The 18,452-nt window shown below is 38.9% G+C and overlaps 1 protein-coding gene across 1 annotated transcript; it reads left to right on the top strand.

The window, feature by feature from the left end:
- The first annotated feature begins 1,782 nt into the window (after positions 1-1,782).
- CA2 (carbonic anhydrase 2) lies at positions 1,783-16,872 on the top strand. Its single transcript, XM_082363625.1, has 7 exons — positions 1,783-1,957; positions 3,068-3,265; positions 9,950-10,068; positions 10,496-10,588; positions 11,592-11,654; positions 14,542-14,697; positions 16,061-16,872. The coding sequence occupies exons 1-7, from the start codon at positions 1,924-1,926 to the stop codon at positions 16,178-16,180; spliced, it is 783 nt and encodes a 260-aa protein (XP_082219751.1). The 5' UTR covers positions 1,783-1,923; the 3' UTR covers positions 16,181-16,872.
- The last annotated feature ends 1,580 nt before the right edge of the window (positions 16,873-18,452 follow it).

Here is an 18,452-nt window from a genome sequence, read left to right as displayed (position 1 = left end):
TTGAATTAAGTAAATATTTCAAAATTATGCAAAGAATCAAAATTATTTTACTGGGCTCCACAAGACACTATGCAGCTACAGAGGCATAAATAACAGGTTCTTTGTAACTACGAACTACATTTTCTGATGTTACTAGAAATCAAAAATAGCTCACTGCCTAAGAATTCACGGTGACATCAACCAGAAGACCCCAGCACAAAGAGATATACACTTTTCTGGAGTCTTAGGACAAAAGCAAGTAAATCTAAATGTGAATCATATTTGTTTGTGTGGAATTGACTGAAATAAATAGTAAATAATGATTTTGAGATCAACATTGCAAAAATTTACACTAATATTATAATTTATCCTTTTATTTATTATAAGAGTAATATGATGTTAAGGCTGATAGAATTGTGTAAAACTGTGTCCTGCTGCCCCAATTTTAACTCCAATACTATGCTCTCAAAGATCACAGAGATCCACAGGACAGAAAATCCTTCTCCACTTTTTGTGGCAAAGTCCCTTGAGGGAAATGAATTCTGTCCCCACCTCAAAACAGTCCTGACTTACCCATTAGGTACAGGAAAAACAGTGACTCGGGCAACACTTTTAGATATCCATGAAAATATTTTCTTTTAAAATCAGAAGAAAAAATTGAACATTTAGATCAAAGAAAATGTTTAAATATATAATATTAAGGTATTAATCTTTATATCAATACAGCCATAAATACCTGTATGTGTGTGTGAGCTTGTGCGTGTGTGTGTATGTTTATGAAGAAGGGACCCATAAAGGCAAAATGCCTAGGGCCCAGGAAAGCTATAATGTTGCCTTGTCCCAAAAATATCCTGTCTTAAATTTCTTTGAATTGGTTTTTAGGTATGCCAGATGCCAAGTTTCCTTTGTTAGCCAAGGAAATTCTCATCTTTTTGCAAGAAATTCTTTCTTTTACCCAATTCCTGTTAGAAAAGTGATTCTTTAGAAGTTTTGATTGCTTTAAATCAATATGTACTCAACTAGGAATTCTCTCCCGCAAAATTAATTTTTTAAAGAGAAAAAAGAAGGTAGGAGGAGATGAGCACTTTATATGAGACCTTGACAGCTCTCAAGGAAATGCATTCTCCCTTGCTCGCCTCAGTTTGGACTTAACGCAAAAGAGACGCTCTCCTCTTTCTTGATTTATTCCACGGCCTTCCAGCAGGGGGAGCGTGGTTCTCAACCCTAAGCGGCTCGCTCCCCAGCGCCTCAAGGGACCGTATCCCTATTTGCCCCAAGGTCATAGCTCCTAACCGAGCTTGCCGGCCCAGGGTCGGGGATACCGGTCAGCAACCCTCCGGGCTGGAGACCTCGGCGCGGGTGGGGCCGATGGGGCGGGGCGGGAGGGCTCCGAGGCCAAGGATGCGATCACAAAGGGGACAGGGGATGAGAGGCACCGGGCCCGGGTCCCGAGCTGTCAGCGCTGCCGCCAGCCTCAGCGCCCCGGAGGGGGATGGGGTGCACGTAGACGCTCCGCAGCCCAGTCCAACCCAGGAGCCCAGGAGCAGCTGCCCCCGCCGCCTCCACGCGCGCGCGCGGAGGGCTCGGAGCCTCGTGGCTGCCCAGGGACCCGGGGCCCGCGCCGCGGGCCGAGGGAGCCGGGCGTTGGGAGAGGAGCTCCTGAGCCTGGCCGAGCGCCCGCCGGGAGGGCGTTCTCCCCGCCCCCGGAGCCTCGCCAGCCCGGCCCGCCCCGAGCGCGGGGAGATCACCTCCGCCTGTCACCTCCTCCCCGCGTCGCCCAGGTCCACCCGGGGCCCCCCTCCCCCGGGCCGCCCCCAAGCACGAAGTTGGCGGGAGCCTTATAAAAGCCGGCGACGGCGCGTCCCGCGGACACACGTTGCAGGCGCCCGAGCAGCCGCCGCTTAGATCCGCGCCAACTCCTCTGCCCGGACCTACGGCGCGACCATGTCCCATCACTGGGGATACGGCAAGCACAACGGTGAGTGCGGGCGGCGGGCGGGGCGGCGCGGCGCCCGGGGCCCCGGTACCCGCAGCGCCCGCACCAACTGTTAACCGCTGCCGTCCGGAGCACCCGAGGCTCAGGTGCGCCTCCGGCACCCGCCCCGCCCGCCGCTCCCAGGCGCGGGATGCCCCCAGCGCAGAGCCCGAGACCACTGTCGAGGAATCCCTGCGTCCCGCTGCGGCGCGCAGGACCCGGGGAAAGGGGTGCGCAGCCGCAGCCGCGGGACCCACGGACAGCCCCTCCAGGGTCACGAGCCGGAGACCATCCTATCCCGACCCAGGAATAAACTAGGAAGGGTTGTAAGGAAACAGTTGTTGATCGCAGAGAAGTTAGGGAACCCCCTTCACCCCCCCCCCCCCCACTTCATCCTCAGCACCACCTGTGGCTAAGACTCTCAGCACGAACTGTTCCGGGGCATTTTCTTGGGCTGGTCTGAATCCTTTGCGCTGATTTCTGAGTTTTCCCTTCATCTCTCGACTTCTTATGTTAGGAGGTCACCAGGAACCCAGCTTTATCAGGGCCACAGATCTGGGTTCTACCGGGCCAGCAAACGCAAGGGAAAGATATGTCTGGCGCATCTTTGAACATCTCTAGGGGTTTGGGGATCCCCAGGTTATGGGGATCCTGACCATTAAAGGAGGGGCGCCCGGGCCTGAGCAGTTGACTCTGTCCTTACATCTAGTCCGAGGACTAGACGAAGGAATTCCGATCTGCTGGAGTGTCTTAAGTGAGCTTGCGTATCCCAAATCCTAATCACAAACCCAGTGTCAGTTGCTCAATTTCAGTAAAAGGAGCATAAAAATGGCTAATATTTATATGGCGCTCACTACTTGTTCTAAAAGCTTTACATGTATTGATTCTAATTCTCACACCAACCTCTATAAGCTAGATGTTATTATTACCCCCTAATACAAATGAGAAAACTAAGGCACAGATCAAATGTTTTCCCAAAGGTTATTCAGCTGTTCGGTGGTGCCGCCAGAATTGGAGCTGAGCAGTTTGGCTCCAGAGTCATTGCCCTTTTCTAGGGGTCTGCATGTGCCCTTCCCCACATTGGGGGGTTCACACATCTGTTCTCAAACCCAGGACCCGAGCAATGGCATAAGGACTTCCCCATCGCCAAGGGAGAGCGCCAGTCCCCTGTTGACATCCACACCCAGGCAGCCGTTCATGACCCTACCCTGAAGCCTCTGTCTCTTCGCTATGAGCAAGCGACTTCCCGGAGAATTATCAACAACGGTCACTCTTTCAACGTGGAGTTTGATGACTCCCAGGACAAAGCAGGTCAGTGTTTAAAAAATAACTTGTGCATTTCAGCCAGTAGCTGTTTCCCAGCTTAACAGGAGCAGCAGCAGGACCCCTGTAATACTACACTCTGATAATCTTCATTAGGTTGCGGTCTCTGAGGAGTAGGCTGATTACTTTGAAGTGGCAGCGGCTGTCTCTCCCTGTAAAATTCCTGGTTTCTATGTAGGGCATTGAATAACTGTGACATGCCTGCAAAAAGTCACAAAACGCAAGGTCCCCTGGCAACAGAGATCAGCAAAGATGAGATTTGCAAAAATTGAACTTTTAAGACCCTTTCTAAAATATTTGTTTTCCAGAATTGATGCCTATCCAGTAAAAAGCACATCCTAGGGTGATCTTCAAGGTAGCAGCGAGAAGAGTGATGAAAACCTAATACTTTAAAATCCTGAAATTCTTGGAAACATTGTATTTACAAATAGTTTCTCAGCATTGGGCTAGTGTGATAAAGGTGGCCGTGTATCTTGGTATCCACCCAGAAATTCATTCCACAAAGGAAAATGTTTTGGAGTTGGTTGGACATACCTGGTCCATTACTGACAAAACCAATTACCATAATTTATTTGTAGTAAAGCTCTTTACAGAATGCCCTTTGAATTGTTCTTTTTTTCTTGCTTAGAAATAGGAGAACAATACCTTTGATTTTGTTGCCAGTGTCCTATTTTTCTGAGTGCTTTCCTCTGAAGGGCACTGAGTGAATGGAGCTACAAACACATTATGTGTGGTGGTGTGGGAGTCTGGGGGGGGGGGGCGGGGAGCATTGGGGCAAAATGAGGGAAGATAGAGACAACATTCAATAATGCTGTCAGAATGTTGGAGTAATGACCTATAGTACTCACATGGTATATAAATGTAATTATAGTCATTATAATAGAGTTGACTCTATTCTCTTTCAGTAGCTATCCAATGTATTCAGTACAGTTTTGAAAAAATTCTTCCTTCCTCCCCTCTTGGGAGTGATAGTAACTTACCCTAAGTTTTTGTTTTCTTAACTGTAAAATTGGAGTAGCAGTAGTATCTATTACAGAGGAAGGATTGAATGGGACAGACATATAAAGCCTAGTGCCTGGTAGCTAACAATTCCTCAGTAAATGACCACTGCTCTTGTCGGGTCTGCACACAATTTGACTGCCTTTATTAGGCAATTGCTGTAGCTATTGCACCTCTGATAAGTTTTTTGAATTAAGTTTTTAATTAGCTTTAAAATTACTTCCCATCACTTGATGGTATTTTAAAATCTCACTTTTATATTGTCCCAAACATGCCATTTATTATATTAAACTATGTACTGATTTTATATATGACATTATTACATAATAATATGTTTTACCATGAATATGTCAAGTTCTGATGGATTTCTACATAAGCAGGAACTAATGAGAGCTAGCCACCTTTGTCTAACTACTTCTGGTGAATAACACATACATTACTAAAGCAACTGGCCATGTTTAGATTGTGAAACAGATGAAAATCAAGTGGTTCAGATAGAGGCTCAAACCCATGTCTTTAGAGACAGAGGTATTATTCACCTAGTTTTTATGCAAAAAAAAAAAAAAAAAAAAGAATCTTACGAACACCACTTATATGTAAGACAAGCTAGGCATCTTGAGGGCAGGATGGAGTCCTGGTCCCTCTCCTGCATCCCCGGAGGCCATGATGGGGATACCTCAAGTAGAAAGACATAGAAATAATAGATGCTGACAGTCACTTTGATAAGTGCAACAAGGAAGTATTCCAAGGAAATATGGAAAGCAGGTTTGGAGTTGGCCTGAGCAAGTCAGAAAAGACTTTTCAGGGTGAATAAAGTTTGTGGTTGAAGGATGAGGCTTGAAGGATTTCAGTGTCTTGGAGGAGACTCCAGGCAAAAAGAAGTAGGAAACGTGGGGGACCTGAGAGAGCCAGGCAAGAGAGGTACAGTAAAAACAAGAGGAGTGAATGTTAGAAAGACTTGTTCTCCTTTACATATGAAAGACTCCTTTGTAATTTTGCCCATACCTCTTCAACATTTGCAGTTGTTTTGATTAAACAAGGAAGCATTTTTTTTTTCTAGAATACAGAATATATTAAATGTTGATGTTAAGGGAAAACACATCTACAGGATAGAAAAAAGAAAACAAAGTGAAACAAAACCAATCATCCCATGCAGAGAAACACCCTTTAGACATTTTTTTTAAGATCCTAGACTCTCAAGTTAGAACAAATGGTAGAGATACTCTAGTCAAACCCACTTAAAATAAACATGAAGAAACAGAACGCTCAAGAGTTTAAGTTCCTTGCTAATCATCTCCTTCCTAGTTTGTTGGAATGAGACTAAATGGCAACCACTTAAAAATAGAAATTGAATAAGAATATTTGAAGGACCATCATAGTTAATATTTAGTGTGTTCGTACTTGTACCATGTTTTTAAAAACTGATATATTTTCTGTTCACTTAAGTCGAAAAATATTTTTTCATTTTGGTCACTCAGTTTTTTAAAATGGACAGTTTATCATCTCTTTTTGTTAGGAATTATTTTCATGGTGTTAACATTTTTAGATATCCTTTATTTTCTGTATTTAAATGCTTCAGTTCATTTACTTCCCCCCTCCACCCCCAGTGAGATTTCAGTCTTTTAGAACTTCTCATAGACTCAGATTTTCAGATGTATCCTAAATGTTATCTTATACCCAAACTTAAATACTTGGGTATAAGGAACTGAACTGGTAGAATCTATTGCTATGTTTAAGCTTGAGAGAAATCTTTTTAAATGTGGAGTTAATAGGCTTTAACTACAAGCTTGGGTTAAAGCTCTCATCAATCTTCTAAATTCCTTTAAAAATAAACCACCTTAAATTAATGAAAAATTGTTAATCCTGTTAGGTTTTTTTTTTTAATTATTAAAAAATAAATCTTCCTGCTTGAGATCTTTTATTACATGCTTCATCTGGGATAAAAGAATAGTAGTCAAATTATTAACTCCTGCTAACTTATTAACTTTTATTAATGAATTTAAAACTCTCCTGCTTTATAGCAAAGTTGGAGGCAAATATTGAAAAACCAATGCTTGAATTATTGGGCCAACCCATATACAACTCTCATATCATTTCTGCTTTTAGAAATTGGAATATTTTTATCTGTTTTTATTATTTCAAGAAAGAGAAGGAAGGAAGCTGAGTTTACCTGTGTTCATTTCAAGCATATCATTGTTTGTATGATACAATGGATCGTCATACAAGAGTCCTGCTTGATTTTCAGGGACTTGCTTTTGAAGCTTTAACATTTTCCTTTTACAAACAATTATAAGTTAAAAGGAAACAAAACAACAAAAAATGGAAGGGCTTGTCCTGCATACTGCTAATGGTGTGAGCAGAACCCTAAGCTTCTATAAAACTGACAAAAGCATTCTAGACACCGTATTTAATTATGTTCATGTCAAAGAGTTACTTTTTTTTTACTCTCGAACAATTGCCATAAACCTGAAACTGAAAATTTCTGTTCTCTTGAATCTTAATTGTGCTTACACTAGTGAAAGTGACAGCTAAATATTTCACTACATAAAAAGAAATGGAATGTGGGTGTCTATTTCTCAGATTTGTCTACACTGACATTTTTTTTAACCTTAATAGGTAGCCCTAGGATTATTGACCACTGCCGAAAAACCAAAACCGATTTAATAAATTTCAAATTATTCATAGAGAAAATTATTCACCTGCTAGAAGTGTGTTTTTAGTAGACTTATTCATTTACTTCATCAATAGGAAATCCCTTAAATTTTAGTTTTAAACTAAGGATTATTGGGAATAGTTTATTTATATTTTGGATTTAAGAGAGATTATTGACATTCACCAAGGTCTTTAGTTTGTTATTTGGATGCATCTTATATTAAGTAATAATAAAGTGATCAAGAAGGAAAACAATTTTTAATGTTAAATTTTGTCTTTAATTTGCATAATTATCTAATTTATTTCAATATTACTGGAATGAATCTCTTTTCACGAGTAATGTATAATTTACGTAAGTAATATGTATAGGAAGACAGATTATAATATTACATTTAGTGCTTATTTTGTGTTTTATATATAGTATGTATAACTGATGGAAGATCAAAAAGTTAAAATCTTCTGGGGCTCTTGGTTTTGAGATTTGGATTTAAATTAAGTTTGGAGGGGTCTTGAAAAAGACATTGAGTCTTTGAGTAGAAAACCCCATTTATGTATCTCTATCATCACTTGTGGAAAACATTTCTGTGTACAAGTGGTGATTGACTCTTCAGAGCCCCACTAAGATTTTACAGAGGAAAAAAAAACAATTTTTAAAAGAATATCAGCAATTTCTGATATTCTTTAAAATTATTTTTGCATTAGAAAAACAGGTTTTATTTTAAACTGGGGTAGTTTAGAAAATGGCTTGGAGCAATCAAATTAAGTAAAAAAATAAGTAGATCCAGAATATTGCGTAAGCTCCATCTTTAACCTTGTCTTTCCTATTTCTCAAATAAAAAGATGTATGCTACCTTTATTAGAGTTGATGGCAATTTATTATTATAACAATGTTTTGAGGGATTTCATTGACTAAACTCCATGCTAAGAATTTGCTGAGGAATGACCAATTAGTTGAAGAAGACCAGAAATGCTTTTTGTAGCAATTAAACTTTAATAATTTAATACCTTTCCTAATTACAGTGGGCTTCTAATCTACATAGCAACATGGTTTTATTTTAACAGGAGTTCAAACAGGTATCTGGGAATAATAGATTAGCCCTGAAAGTGTTTAATCTTTGAACCTAGAGTGTTTCTTTTTTTTTTTTTTTTAGTATTAGAAAGCCTTATTTAATAAAAGCTCATATACTCTTGCCTAATTCTAAATCTTTTCTGAAATAAGATCAGTTATCGTAGATGCTTACTACGGTTTTATTTAACTAATTTTGCCACTTGGTAGAATTAATGATATTACAAATGGTTTTTATGATCAGCCAGTTAGTTAGTAGTTTTAAAAAGTTATTATAAAGGAATTAATTTTGGTATCAATTTACCTTATAAACATGTATTTTGTTTTAAGGGTATATATAATTATGAAAAATGGGAATTCCTTCATTTTGGAAAAAGTCTATTTTGGGGATATAAGGATAATTCTTTCCTTATCAGATTTAGAAAAACACTTTTACAATAAAAGTTGTTCTTAAGTTTCAAGAGATGTGATATTATCAGAATACATCCAAATTCATGTTTCTTAAGAGATCTGTAATGTAATACCATTTATAATTTGTTCTCTCTTTCTTTATTTTTTATTCTTTTCTTCTCCTGGCCTATTGTAAGGCAGACCTGGCAGCCAGAGTTTGTATCAGGAGCCATAGAAAGGCCTGACTGCCTAAATATCTTCCAGCCAGCATTATCTTTTCTTTGAATAGATGAATGGGTATTGCTACCATCTAAGCATATTTAGGTGAAGTTGAGCGAACAAACTTTTTTGTACAGACTTTGTCCCTTGGTTTTACAAAGCCAAAATTAGTTTGGGCTCATTACTCTGTGGAATTATAAACCAAAGCTAATAAAATACACTTATAGCAAAAGGTGTTCTAATCCCAGTTCTAGAGATATAAAATTGAAGTAGTAGAACTAAACTAATTTTTAAAACTTTTAAGTATATCAGTTAAGTCCCATTAATACATATAAATTAGGTAAAAGGCTTATTGGAGGGAATGGGAGAAAGAGTGATTTCTTACTACTTTAATCCTCTCTTAAGACACAGCTCATTAATTAGCTACAGATAGACTATAGTCTAAGGATGTGATTTCTAATATGGATTTAAGTATAACAAAGTTACATTAATACCAGAACAGTAGAATCATGGGATGGGATGATTATTAAAGTTAGAATTTCAAGAAAGCATTATGCACTGCATCTCACAGATGATCAGTCAATTCTTAGTGAAGTAGTAAATAATTGGAGGTATCCATTCTACAGATGAGCAAATTAAAATCAGAAAGTCAAATAGAACATTTTAAGGGTATAAAGCTAATTAGTAGCAGCGACAATCTGCTGTGTGAGGAAAATTGTAAGCCTGTGTAAGGAAAAAGCCTGTGTAAGGAAAATTGATTTTATGTTGTTAAGCTCAAGGGAATGCTTATTGTTTCACAAATTCTGGTAAGAACTGGTATCAGAGGTTAGCAAAGCTGGCTGAAGGTCAGTCACTGGGCCATGGCAGAGGAGAGATTCCTCAGCTTGTAGGTGTGCAGCAGACCAGCACTGGCGAGCAGCTGTGGGCACTTCCTCACTGATTCACAGAGGAATTCATAGTTCCCCTGAAAATTTCCTCTCTCTGAACCTCAACCTGAACCTATGAGGAGGTCCAAAAAAAATCTGGAAGAGAAGTGCCACTGTGCTCAGAAAACAGATGGGAAAAGCATCCATCCTTCAGTCAACACAAGTGAGGGGAAAAAAAAATAAACAGTTGAAATGATCCTCTTTAGCTCTGTAGACTAAACCTGAGTCTAGATTTAATTTTCACAGAGTGAAAATGTTGGTTCAGGCATAAATTTAGTACTATAAAATGGGATTAAAGATTGTAATATTCAGTAGTGTGTGTTTCACGTGCATATGTATGAGTGTGTGTGTATGTAAATGTGTGTGTGTGTGTGTGTGTATATATATATATATATATATATATATATATTTTAATTTTAGTGCTGGAAGGAGGACCCCTCACTGGCACCTACAGATTGATTCAGTTTCACTTTCACTGGGGTTCATCTGATGAGCAAGGTTCTGAGCATACTGTGGATAAAAAGAAATATGCTGCAGAGGTAAGATACACTTTTTTTCTTTCAAAAGCTTAATTTTGTAAACTCAAACCACCTCTTTTACAAAGGACCTTCACATTTGCTTTTTATAACTTTTATTTGTGATATTACGATTAATGCTGCAAAACTTTCTCTAAGACCTCCATTTGCACAAAATTAATGAATTCAAATTGGAGGATCCTGTTTTAATGGAAATCTAGAAATAAACTTTCTGTCTTTCCTCAAAAGTATGCAACTCTTTGTCTTAGAGTTGTTGAAGGAATCACTTGACATTATGCCAATTAGAATTAAATACAAGTTTAGATTTAAAATTATCCACATTTTCACTTTCTTTAGTAACCTCTAACTGTGAAGAAAAGATCTCTAGAATGCTGTGTAGGCTTTTATCATGCAAATCATTTGTTGTTTGTGGTTTTGTCTCCTACTTTAGCTCCACTTGGTTCATTGGAACACCAAGTACGGGGAGTTTGGAAAAGCAGCGCAACAACCTGACGGACTGGCTGTTTTGGGTATTTTTCTGAAGGTTAGTTGATGGCCCAATTCTTTTTATCCCCTGTTTTCAAAAAAGATTAACCGGACAGAACATTCATAACAAATACGACATTCTACAAAGAGCCTAGGAAATGCCTTTGGCTCTGAAGTATTTTCAGGCTTATTTTCCCATGTATCTGCTAGTAGCAGTAGAGATGGAGGACAAAAAGACAATTGCAGAGGTATTTCATAGGTACCATTTGGATGTAAATGTGAAGGGTATATACATATGAAATAAGAAAGAGGCATATTTTGGATGAACACTAGTATTTTTTTTTCCATTTAACCTTAAGCTAGATAGTACTATTTTATGATAGTGCTAAATTAAGACCAAGTTTTGGAGAAGTGAAGGACAGTGATACCATATTGGAGAATTCAGGCAACAAGAGTAGGTCATACAGGTTGAGCTGCCCTCTGGATAGTTGTAAACCCAGTGGAGAAGGGTCTGGGCTGCAGATTCATGGTTCCTGGAAATCCTGTGTCAAGGTGGAAGCTACAAGTGTATATGAAATCATCCAAGGAAAGCATGAAGAGGGAGGATAAAACTGCTCAGCAAGCAACCCTAAGAAACTGCAAACTGTAAGGAAAGATGCTGATTAAATGACTGAAAAGGAATACAGGAGTCAAGGGAGATTTGGGAGGCTGGAGAGCAGAAGGAAAGCCAAAAGATGGGAGAATTTTTAAAAGGAGGGAAGGCAATAGCATAAAGTCCTGCATTATGCTTAAAGTAAGCACGTAAACAGTGCTCTTTGCTTTGGCAGTTGGAGATCACTGGTGACATTTGAGAAGGTAATTTTAGGGGAACTACAGGGGCAGAAGCAGAAGGAGGTTGTCAGTGAAAGTAGGGAAATCAAACTAAGACTGATGGGTGGCATGTAGCAAATGGTGGGTTTTGGTTAGCTATTTGGAGAAATTTTACCATAGAGCTGCCCTAATCAAAAGCTGGTGTAGTGCTAACTGGACTACACTATCTTGTCGCTTGTCTCTTTCTATAGATTGGTGATGCTAAACCAGGCCTCCAGAAAGTCGTTGATGTGCTGGATTCCATTAAAGCAAAGGTATAGTTGAATTTTTTGCCACCTGAATAAGGTACCTTTTTTCCATACCCCACTCATTTTTGAAAATTCTTTTTTTTTTAAATTAATTAATTAATTAATTTATGGCTGTGTTGGGTCTTCGTTTCTGTGTGAAGGCTTTCTCTAGTTGCGGCAAGCGGGGGCCACTCTTCATCGCGGTGCACGGGCCTCTCACTATCGCGACCTCTCTTGTTGCGGAGCACAGGCTCCAGACGCGCAGGCTCAGTAATTGTGGCTCACGGGCCTAGTTGCTCCGCGGCATGTGGGATCTTCCCAGACCAGGGCTTGAACCCGTGTCCCCTGCATTGGCAGGCAGATTCTCAACCACTGCGCCACCAGGGAAGCCCCTGAAAATTCTTTTGCTCAAATTGAGTAGTCTCGGTTTGACGTGTGGTGCTTAGATGAGCAGTTAATAAAGGTAAAATGTTGCTTATGCGTTTATTTAGCTTACCTTTATCCCAAAGTTGATCCTAATGCTTGTATAATTTTAAGACTTGTATTTATTTAATCTTGCTTCCCATCATTTGAACATCCATATGCATGCATCAGAGAAAATCATGATTGCAAGGAGGCTGAAAGATCATCTGGTCAAATTATTCACTCATTCATACAGCAGATATTTGCTGAGTACTTACTACATGCTGGTCACTTTGTTAATCTAGGAAATACAGTGGTGAACATGACAAGTAAAGTCATGCTTTGTGGAGATTTATATTCTATGACCTCTTTGAATTCATGTTTAAATTCGCTCCACAACACAGTTGTGCTGAGGTCATGGCACATCTGCTTATAAATACTACCATCAGCAGTAGCAACCTGGCTTTATAAAACTCATCCTCAAATTGAAGCAGCATCTATCTTCTGAAATGCTCACCTGTTACCCTGAGCATGACTCTCTTGATTCATATAGAATAAACCTGATCCTACAACACTAATTCAAAAAGATATATGCACCCCCTCATTCATTGGAGCATTATTTACAGTTGCCAAGACAGAAACAGCCTAAGCATCCAGTAACAAATAAATGTATAAAGAAAATGTGGTATATAGATAGATAGAGATAATGGATTCAGCCATAAAAAAGAATGAAATCATGCCATTTGTGACAACATGAATGGACCTTGAGGGCATTAGGCTAAGTGAGATAAGTCAAAGAAAGAAAGACAAATACCATATGAACTCATATGTGGAATCTAAATAAATAAGCAAAACAAAACAAACAAACAAACAAAAAACCAGCTCAAAAATACAGAGAAGAGATTGGTGGTTGCCAGAGGTGGGGATGAGGCCAAAATGGGTGAAAGGGGTCAAAAGGTACAAATTTTCGGTTATAAAATAAGTCGCGGGGATGACTTATAAATAAGTCAAAATAAGTACTATATTGTCTATAGTTAATAATACTGTATTGCCTACTTGAAAGTTGCTAGGAGTAGATTTAAAAGTTCTTATCACAAGAAAAGAAAATTCTGTAACTATATATGTTGACAGGTGTTGACTTATTGTGGGTGATCATTTCACAACATATTCAAATATTGAATCTTTACATTGTATTCCTGAAACTAATATAACATGTCAATTATACCGCAAAAAAAAAAAAGAAACAAAGCAGAACCTAATCTTCCTTCCACTTGACCTTATTCTCTATCAGCCTTTTACCTACCCCCAGGCTAATTATCTTTAGTCCTCTTTAACTAGTCTTACATGACAGTTGTCTCTTTGCAGCAAACTTGTCACTCTTCCAGTAACTCTTTCCTGTTGCTTCTGTTGCTCTAAAAGCATGGTGTCCTGAACTGAATACAGTTCTTCAGTTCTGACCGAGCCATCAAATAGGACAGCAAGACAATTACCTCCTCATCAAGGATACTATATATTTTCTGTTACAGCAACCTAAAATTGCATCATTTCAGTGGCAGTAATTTCACTTTAAATACTGGCTATGATCAGTTAATGACTTAAAGAAAAATACAAGGGATTATTTTAGAACAAGGGTCCCCAACCCCCAGGCCACAGAAAAGTACCGGTCCGTGGCCTGTTAGGAACTGGGCCGCACAGCAGGAGATGAGGGGCGGGCGAGTGAGTGAAGCTTCATCTGTATTTGCAGTTGCTCCCCATCGCTCACATTACTGCCTGAGCTCCACCTCCTGTCCGATCAGTGGCAGCATTAGATTCTCATAGGAGCACGAACCCTACTGTGAACTGCACATGCAAGGGATCTAGGTTTCGCGCTCCTTATGAGAATCTAATGCCTGATGATCTGAGGTGGAGCTGAGGCGGTGATGCTAGTGCTAGGGAGTGGCTGCAAATACAGATTATCATTAGCAGAGAGGTTTGACTGCACAGAGACCATAATAAATCAATTGCCTGCAGACTCATATCAAAACCCTACCAGTGAGTGGCAAGTGAAAACAAGCTCAGGGCTCCCACTGATTCTGCATTATGGTGAGTTGTATAATTATTTCATTATATATTACAATGTAATAAAGAAATAAAGTGCACAGTAAATGTAATGTGCTTGAATCGTCCCCAAACCATTCCACCCCTCCCCTGGAAAAATTATCCGTGGAAAAATTGTCTTCCATGAAACCGGCCAAAAAGTTTGGGTACCTCTGTTTCAGAGGACAAGATGAGAAAATGGATAGGTGAAATTAATAGTCAGGTTCTCTTGCTCATATCTGCCAATCTAAATTTCCATGTCAAATGTCTTCTGTTAATTTGTTTTATTCTGTTTTCTGGTGAACATGGAACATCTCTTTAAAAAATTTGAAAGTTTTCTGGGTACCAGAGGGGAATACTTCTGTTTCCTATTCTCCTGCCTCCACCCTACTCTGATCCTGTGACATTTTTAACCCGTGTATTTGCCTTGTTCCAGGGTAAGAGTGCCGACTTCACTAACTTTGATCCTCGTGGCCTCCTTCCTGAAAGCTTGGACTACTGGACCTACCCCGGCTCACTGACCACCCCTCCTCTCCTGGAAAGCGTGACCTGGCTCGTGCTCAAAGAACCCATCTCTGTTAGCAGTGAGCAGGTCTGTTTGCTAAAGTCAGGTGGAGCATTTATTCCAGGCAGAAGGACTTAGCCTTTGGAGACAGACAGACCTGGGCTTTAATCCTCCTCCTGCTGCTTCTAGCTGTGCAACTAATGCCAACAACAGTGCTTAGCAGATATAATCAGCACTCAATAAGTATTTATTGTTGTTAACTATAACCTTAGGCAGTTTTTTCTTTTTTACTCTAAAGTTGGGTAAAATTGAAGATTACATGAGAAAGGTGTCTGTCACCTAATAAATGCTTTTTTGTAAGCTATGAAGAAACTGAGGCTGGGAACAAAGAGATGTTACATTCAAGGGTGCATAGGTACGGGTGATAATTCCCAGCCTACTGCTCACTCACCTAAGAGCTCACTGCAGTTTATTTATGTCAGAATACATTTCTGGATCCTGACAAAGGCGAGAGTCATCCCTTAGAGAAAATGTGTCTCTTAAAAGTCACTCCAGGTTGCTTTAGCAGCTTAGACCAGACACACATTTCCTATACAGTGTAGTTTGTGCTGTTCGAGTGATCAGTGCACTGCAGTGACAATGGTTGTGCGTGTTACGGTAGTTGACTCACATGAAGTTGACTTCCTGGGGGGTGATCGAGGGAATATTAGTGGACCAAAGAGATCAGGTTCAAGGCTATTGATTCATGGGCAGCTACATTACTTCCCAAACCACCCTTCTTCATTTAGATCAAGTCATGCTTAAGGAAAGGGAAGTGTCACTTTGCAAAAACAACCTCAGAGAAGAAGGAAACTGGTTGAGGGCTGCCTATGTCACATCACTGTGCCGGGAACTGATGCAAATTTAAAAGGGAATCAAAATTAACCAATGATAAGGATTTGAAATCCCAGCTTGGGCAGATTCATTCCTGTGTTTCTATAAATTTAAGAAGAGATGTCAGCCCATCATTCGGCCCCGGAATTTGCAGATCCTGGATCACTTCATCTAGTTGTACAGATGCTGTCGTTTATCTTCCCTGGGGTAGAAAACAAAACCTTAATTGGGATCTAGAATTGTTAGTATTACTTTACATCTCAGAATTTTTTTATAGGCTTTTGATATTTGATTATAGAATTAAAAGAGGAAAAAAAACAAGCTCACCTAAAATTTCCTTTCAAATGACAGCAAGCTTTTGTGTGTATTTTATAGAAATTGATTTGTTGTATAAAAGCATATATATGTGATCTATATGTGATTATATATCTATTGGGAATCAAATTAAATTTTGAACATTGCAACATGGAACTGTGGATATTGGGGAATGTATTTCAAGATTTAACACAAACGCATAATTGAATACTACTGTGAAACTTTTATTTTTAATTTTTTCATCTTCGATTTTGTCTTTTAGTTATCGAAATTCTGTACCCTTAACTTCAACGCAGAGGGCGAACCTGAACACCTGATGGTGAACAACTGGCGCCCGACTCAGCCACTGAAAAACAGACAAATCAAAGCTTCCTTCAAATAAGATGGTCCCAGAGCCAGTGTCCAATGAAGAGTCTTTGGGTTTCCCTTTAGCTAAGCGCAAGTCTACCTTGGTGAATTGGACCCTGGCTGCTTTGCATCTATCTGGTTTTCTAGACCCTTCGTCTCTCACCTGACATTCTTACTACTAAAATGTGAAAACCTAGACCAATTGTCAGGCTTGACAGAATTGCTGTGACTGGTGCTTTGCTTATGGTAATAGCCTTTTTGTAACAGAGAATAATATAAGGAGTAGGAGAAAAGTACCTTGATTTTGTTCATAGCACGTGGGCTAATGAGCACTCACAATTGTTCACTAAAATGCTATTTTTAAAACATAAGAAAGTAGGATGATTGAATGCAAAGCCATATAATGAGATAAACTGAGCTGTGTAATATAAATCAGGTAAAATAGTCATGATCCTATGTAATGTAAATCAGATAAAATAAATGTTTGTGGTTCCAATATGGTAAATTAAAGAAAAATTTTAAATTCTTATATATTTGTAACAATGTTATCTTAAATATGAATTATGTTGTAATTTAGTGACTTTTGAAATATAGGGATGTAAATGAAGTATTATCTGTAAAGATTGTTATAGTTGTGATACAGAGTATATTTCCATTCAAATAATATATCATAACTTAATAAATATTGTATTTTAGATATATTCTCTAATAAAATCTGGAATTCTATTTTGGGTTATTTTATTTTATGCTGGGCAGTGGGTAATAGTGGAGGAGCAAATGTGTACTTTTATAATTCATATTAATTTACTGTTAATAATAAGCCATCATAATTGACTTTCTCATAATTGATGGAGTCTCCATAAAAGGAAAACCCCTGAAAGTCATTTATTATTTGCCAAGCACTGTTTTAAGTGCTTTGTGAGCACTCACTCATGGGATCTCCATGAGGACTGATCCTGCAAAGGAGAGAGGAAGTGGTGATATGAACAGCAGAAGGGGGGTGGGGGGATGTCCTGAATCAACACATGCTCCCTGGAAATACAATAAATGAAAATCCATTTTATTCAAAAAGGGAATCCAAGTGGTACCCAGAAGTAAAAGTGTCATTTGAATCTTAGGAAGGTAAATTACACTATTACAGGTAGGAAGAAGAGTGGGTAGATGAAATACCAATCTCCCACTACTATGGCTGTTTTGGATCTAGCTCCGTGCCAGGACCATGGGATGTTTGGCTAATGAGTTATTATGGGAAGCCAAATTTAACACATAACTCAGGTTCTACACTTCAAGGAAAAAAACCTCTTTGTTACCAGAGATAGCAAACTCTCTAAACTCACTCTCACCTGCTTTCCTAAAGAATTAAGCTGAGTTTTCTGCAGAAGAAAGATCACAAGCTTTGGAGTTTGATGATTTGTTTTGAATCCCAGCTCTTCTCAACCTCTCTGATCCTGAGTGTAAAAAGTGAATAACACCCAGGATATTCATAATTATATGAGATAATGTCTGGTGTATAAGAGATGGTCGAAAAAAACACATTTTAAATGTGTTTTGTGTGTGTGTGTGTGTGAGTCTGTCAACTTAGTTTCCTGGAACAAGGTTTGTCCTCTAATTTGTTGTTTTTTGCTTTGAGTATGGAACCCACAAAGTCAACCTTAAACAGAATCGTGTATGAACTAACACAAGAGGGAGGAGACATGGGGATGTATGTATATGTATAGCTGATTCACTTTGTTATACAGCAGAAACTAACACACCATTGTAAAGCAATTATACTCCAATAAAGATGTTAAAAAAAAATCACTTATTTTTCAAATCAAAAAAAAAAAAAAAAGTAAATCTACTCCAGGTGAGCTGCAGAGGGCCTCTTCTCAATACGAAGAGTTTAATTTATGCATATTTTTACATATTGGTTTTCAGTTATATATGGAAGCAGAAACTTGTCAACAACTGAGTTCTATATACAGATGAATTATGATGTTCTTGGTGCCTAATAAATGATCTCTATATTCTGCAATGAACACATTTTATATCACTTTTAGCTGGGATTACACGTAATCAGGAGACATTATTTTCTTGAATTATTTTTTGAGAAACAAAAAACTTTCACAAATTATTCTAATTTATACCAGTGCTTTTCAGATGTTCCATCAAAATATTCCTTAAAGCAGAGAAGAAATTCCTTAGGCACAGTTTGGAGCAGATCATTGCTTCTTTAAAGTCTCATGTTTTACTAAATTTACTCAAAATTTCCATTCTACTCTGTATTATAGCCATGTTCATTTTTAACATAAAATGTTTTAAGTGGC

The sequence above is a fragment of the Balaenoptera borealis genome (genome assembly GCF_965194805.1).
Source record: "Balaenoptera borealis genome assembly, chromosome: 17".
NCBI lineage: Eukaryota > Metazoa > Chordata > Mammalia > Artiodactyla > Balaenopteridae > Balaenoptera > Balaenoptera borealis.
This window is presented reverse-complemented; position numbering and strand designations above follow the sequence as displayed.

Coding starts and splice junctions, on each gene's coding strand:
- CA2 (XM_082363625.1), top strand. CDS start 1,924: ATGTCCCATCACTGGGGATACGGCAAGCACAACG. Junction 10,589..11,591: donor TTTTGGGTATTTTTCTGAAG/GTTAGTTGATGG, acceptor CTCTTTCTATAG/ATTGGTGATGCTAAACCAGG. Junction 11,655..14,541: donor TGGATTCCATTAAAGCAAAG/GTATAGTTGAAT, acceptor GCCTTGTTCCAG/GGTAAGAGTGCCGACTTCAC.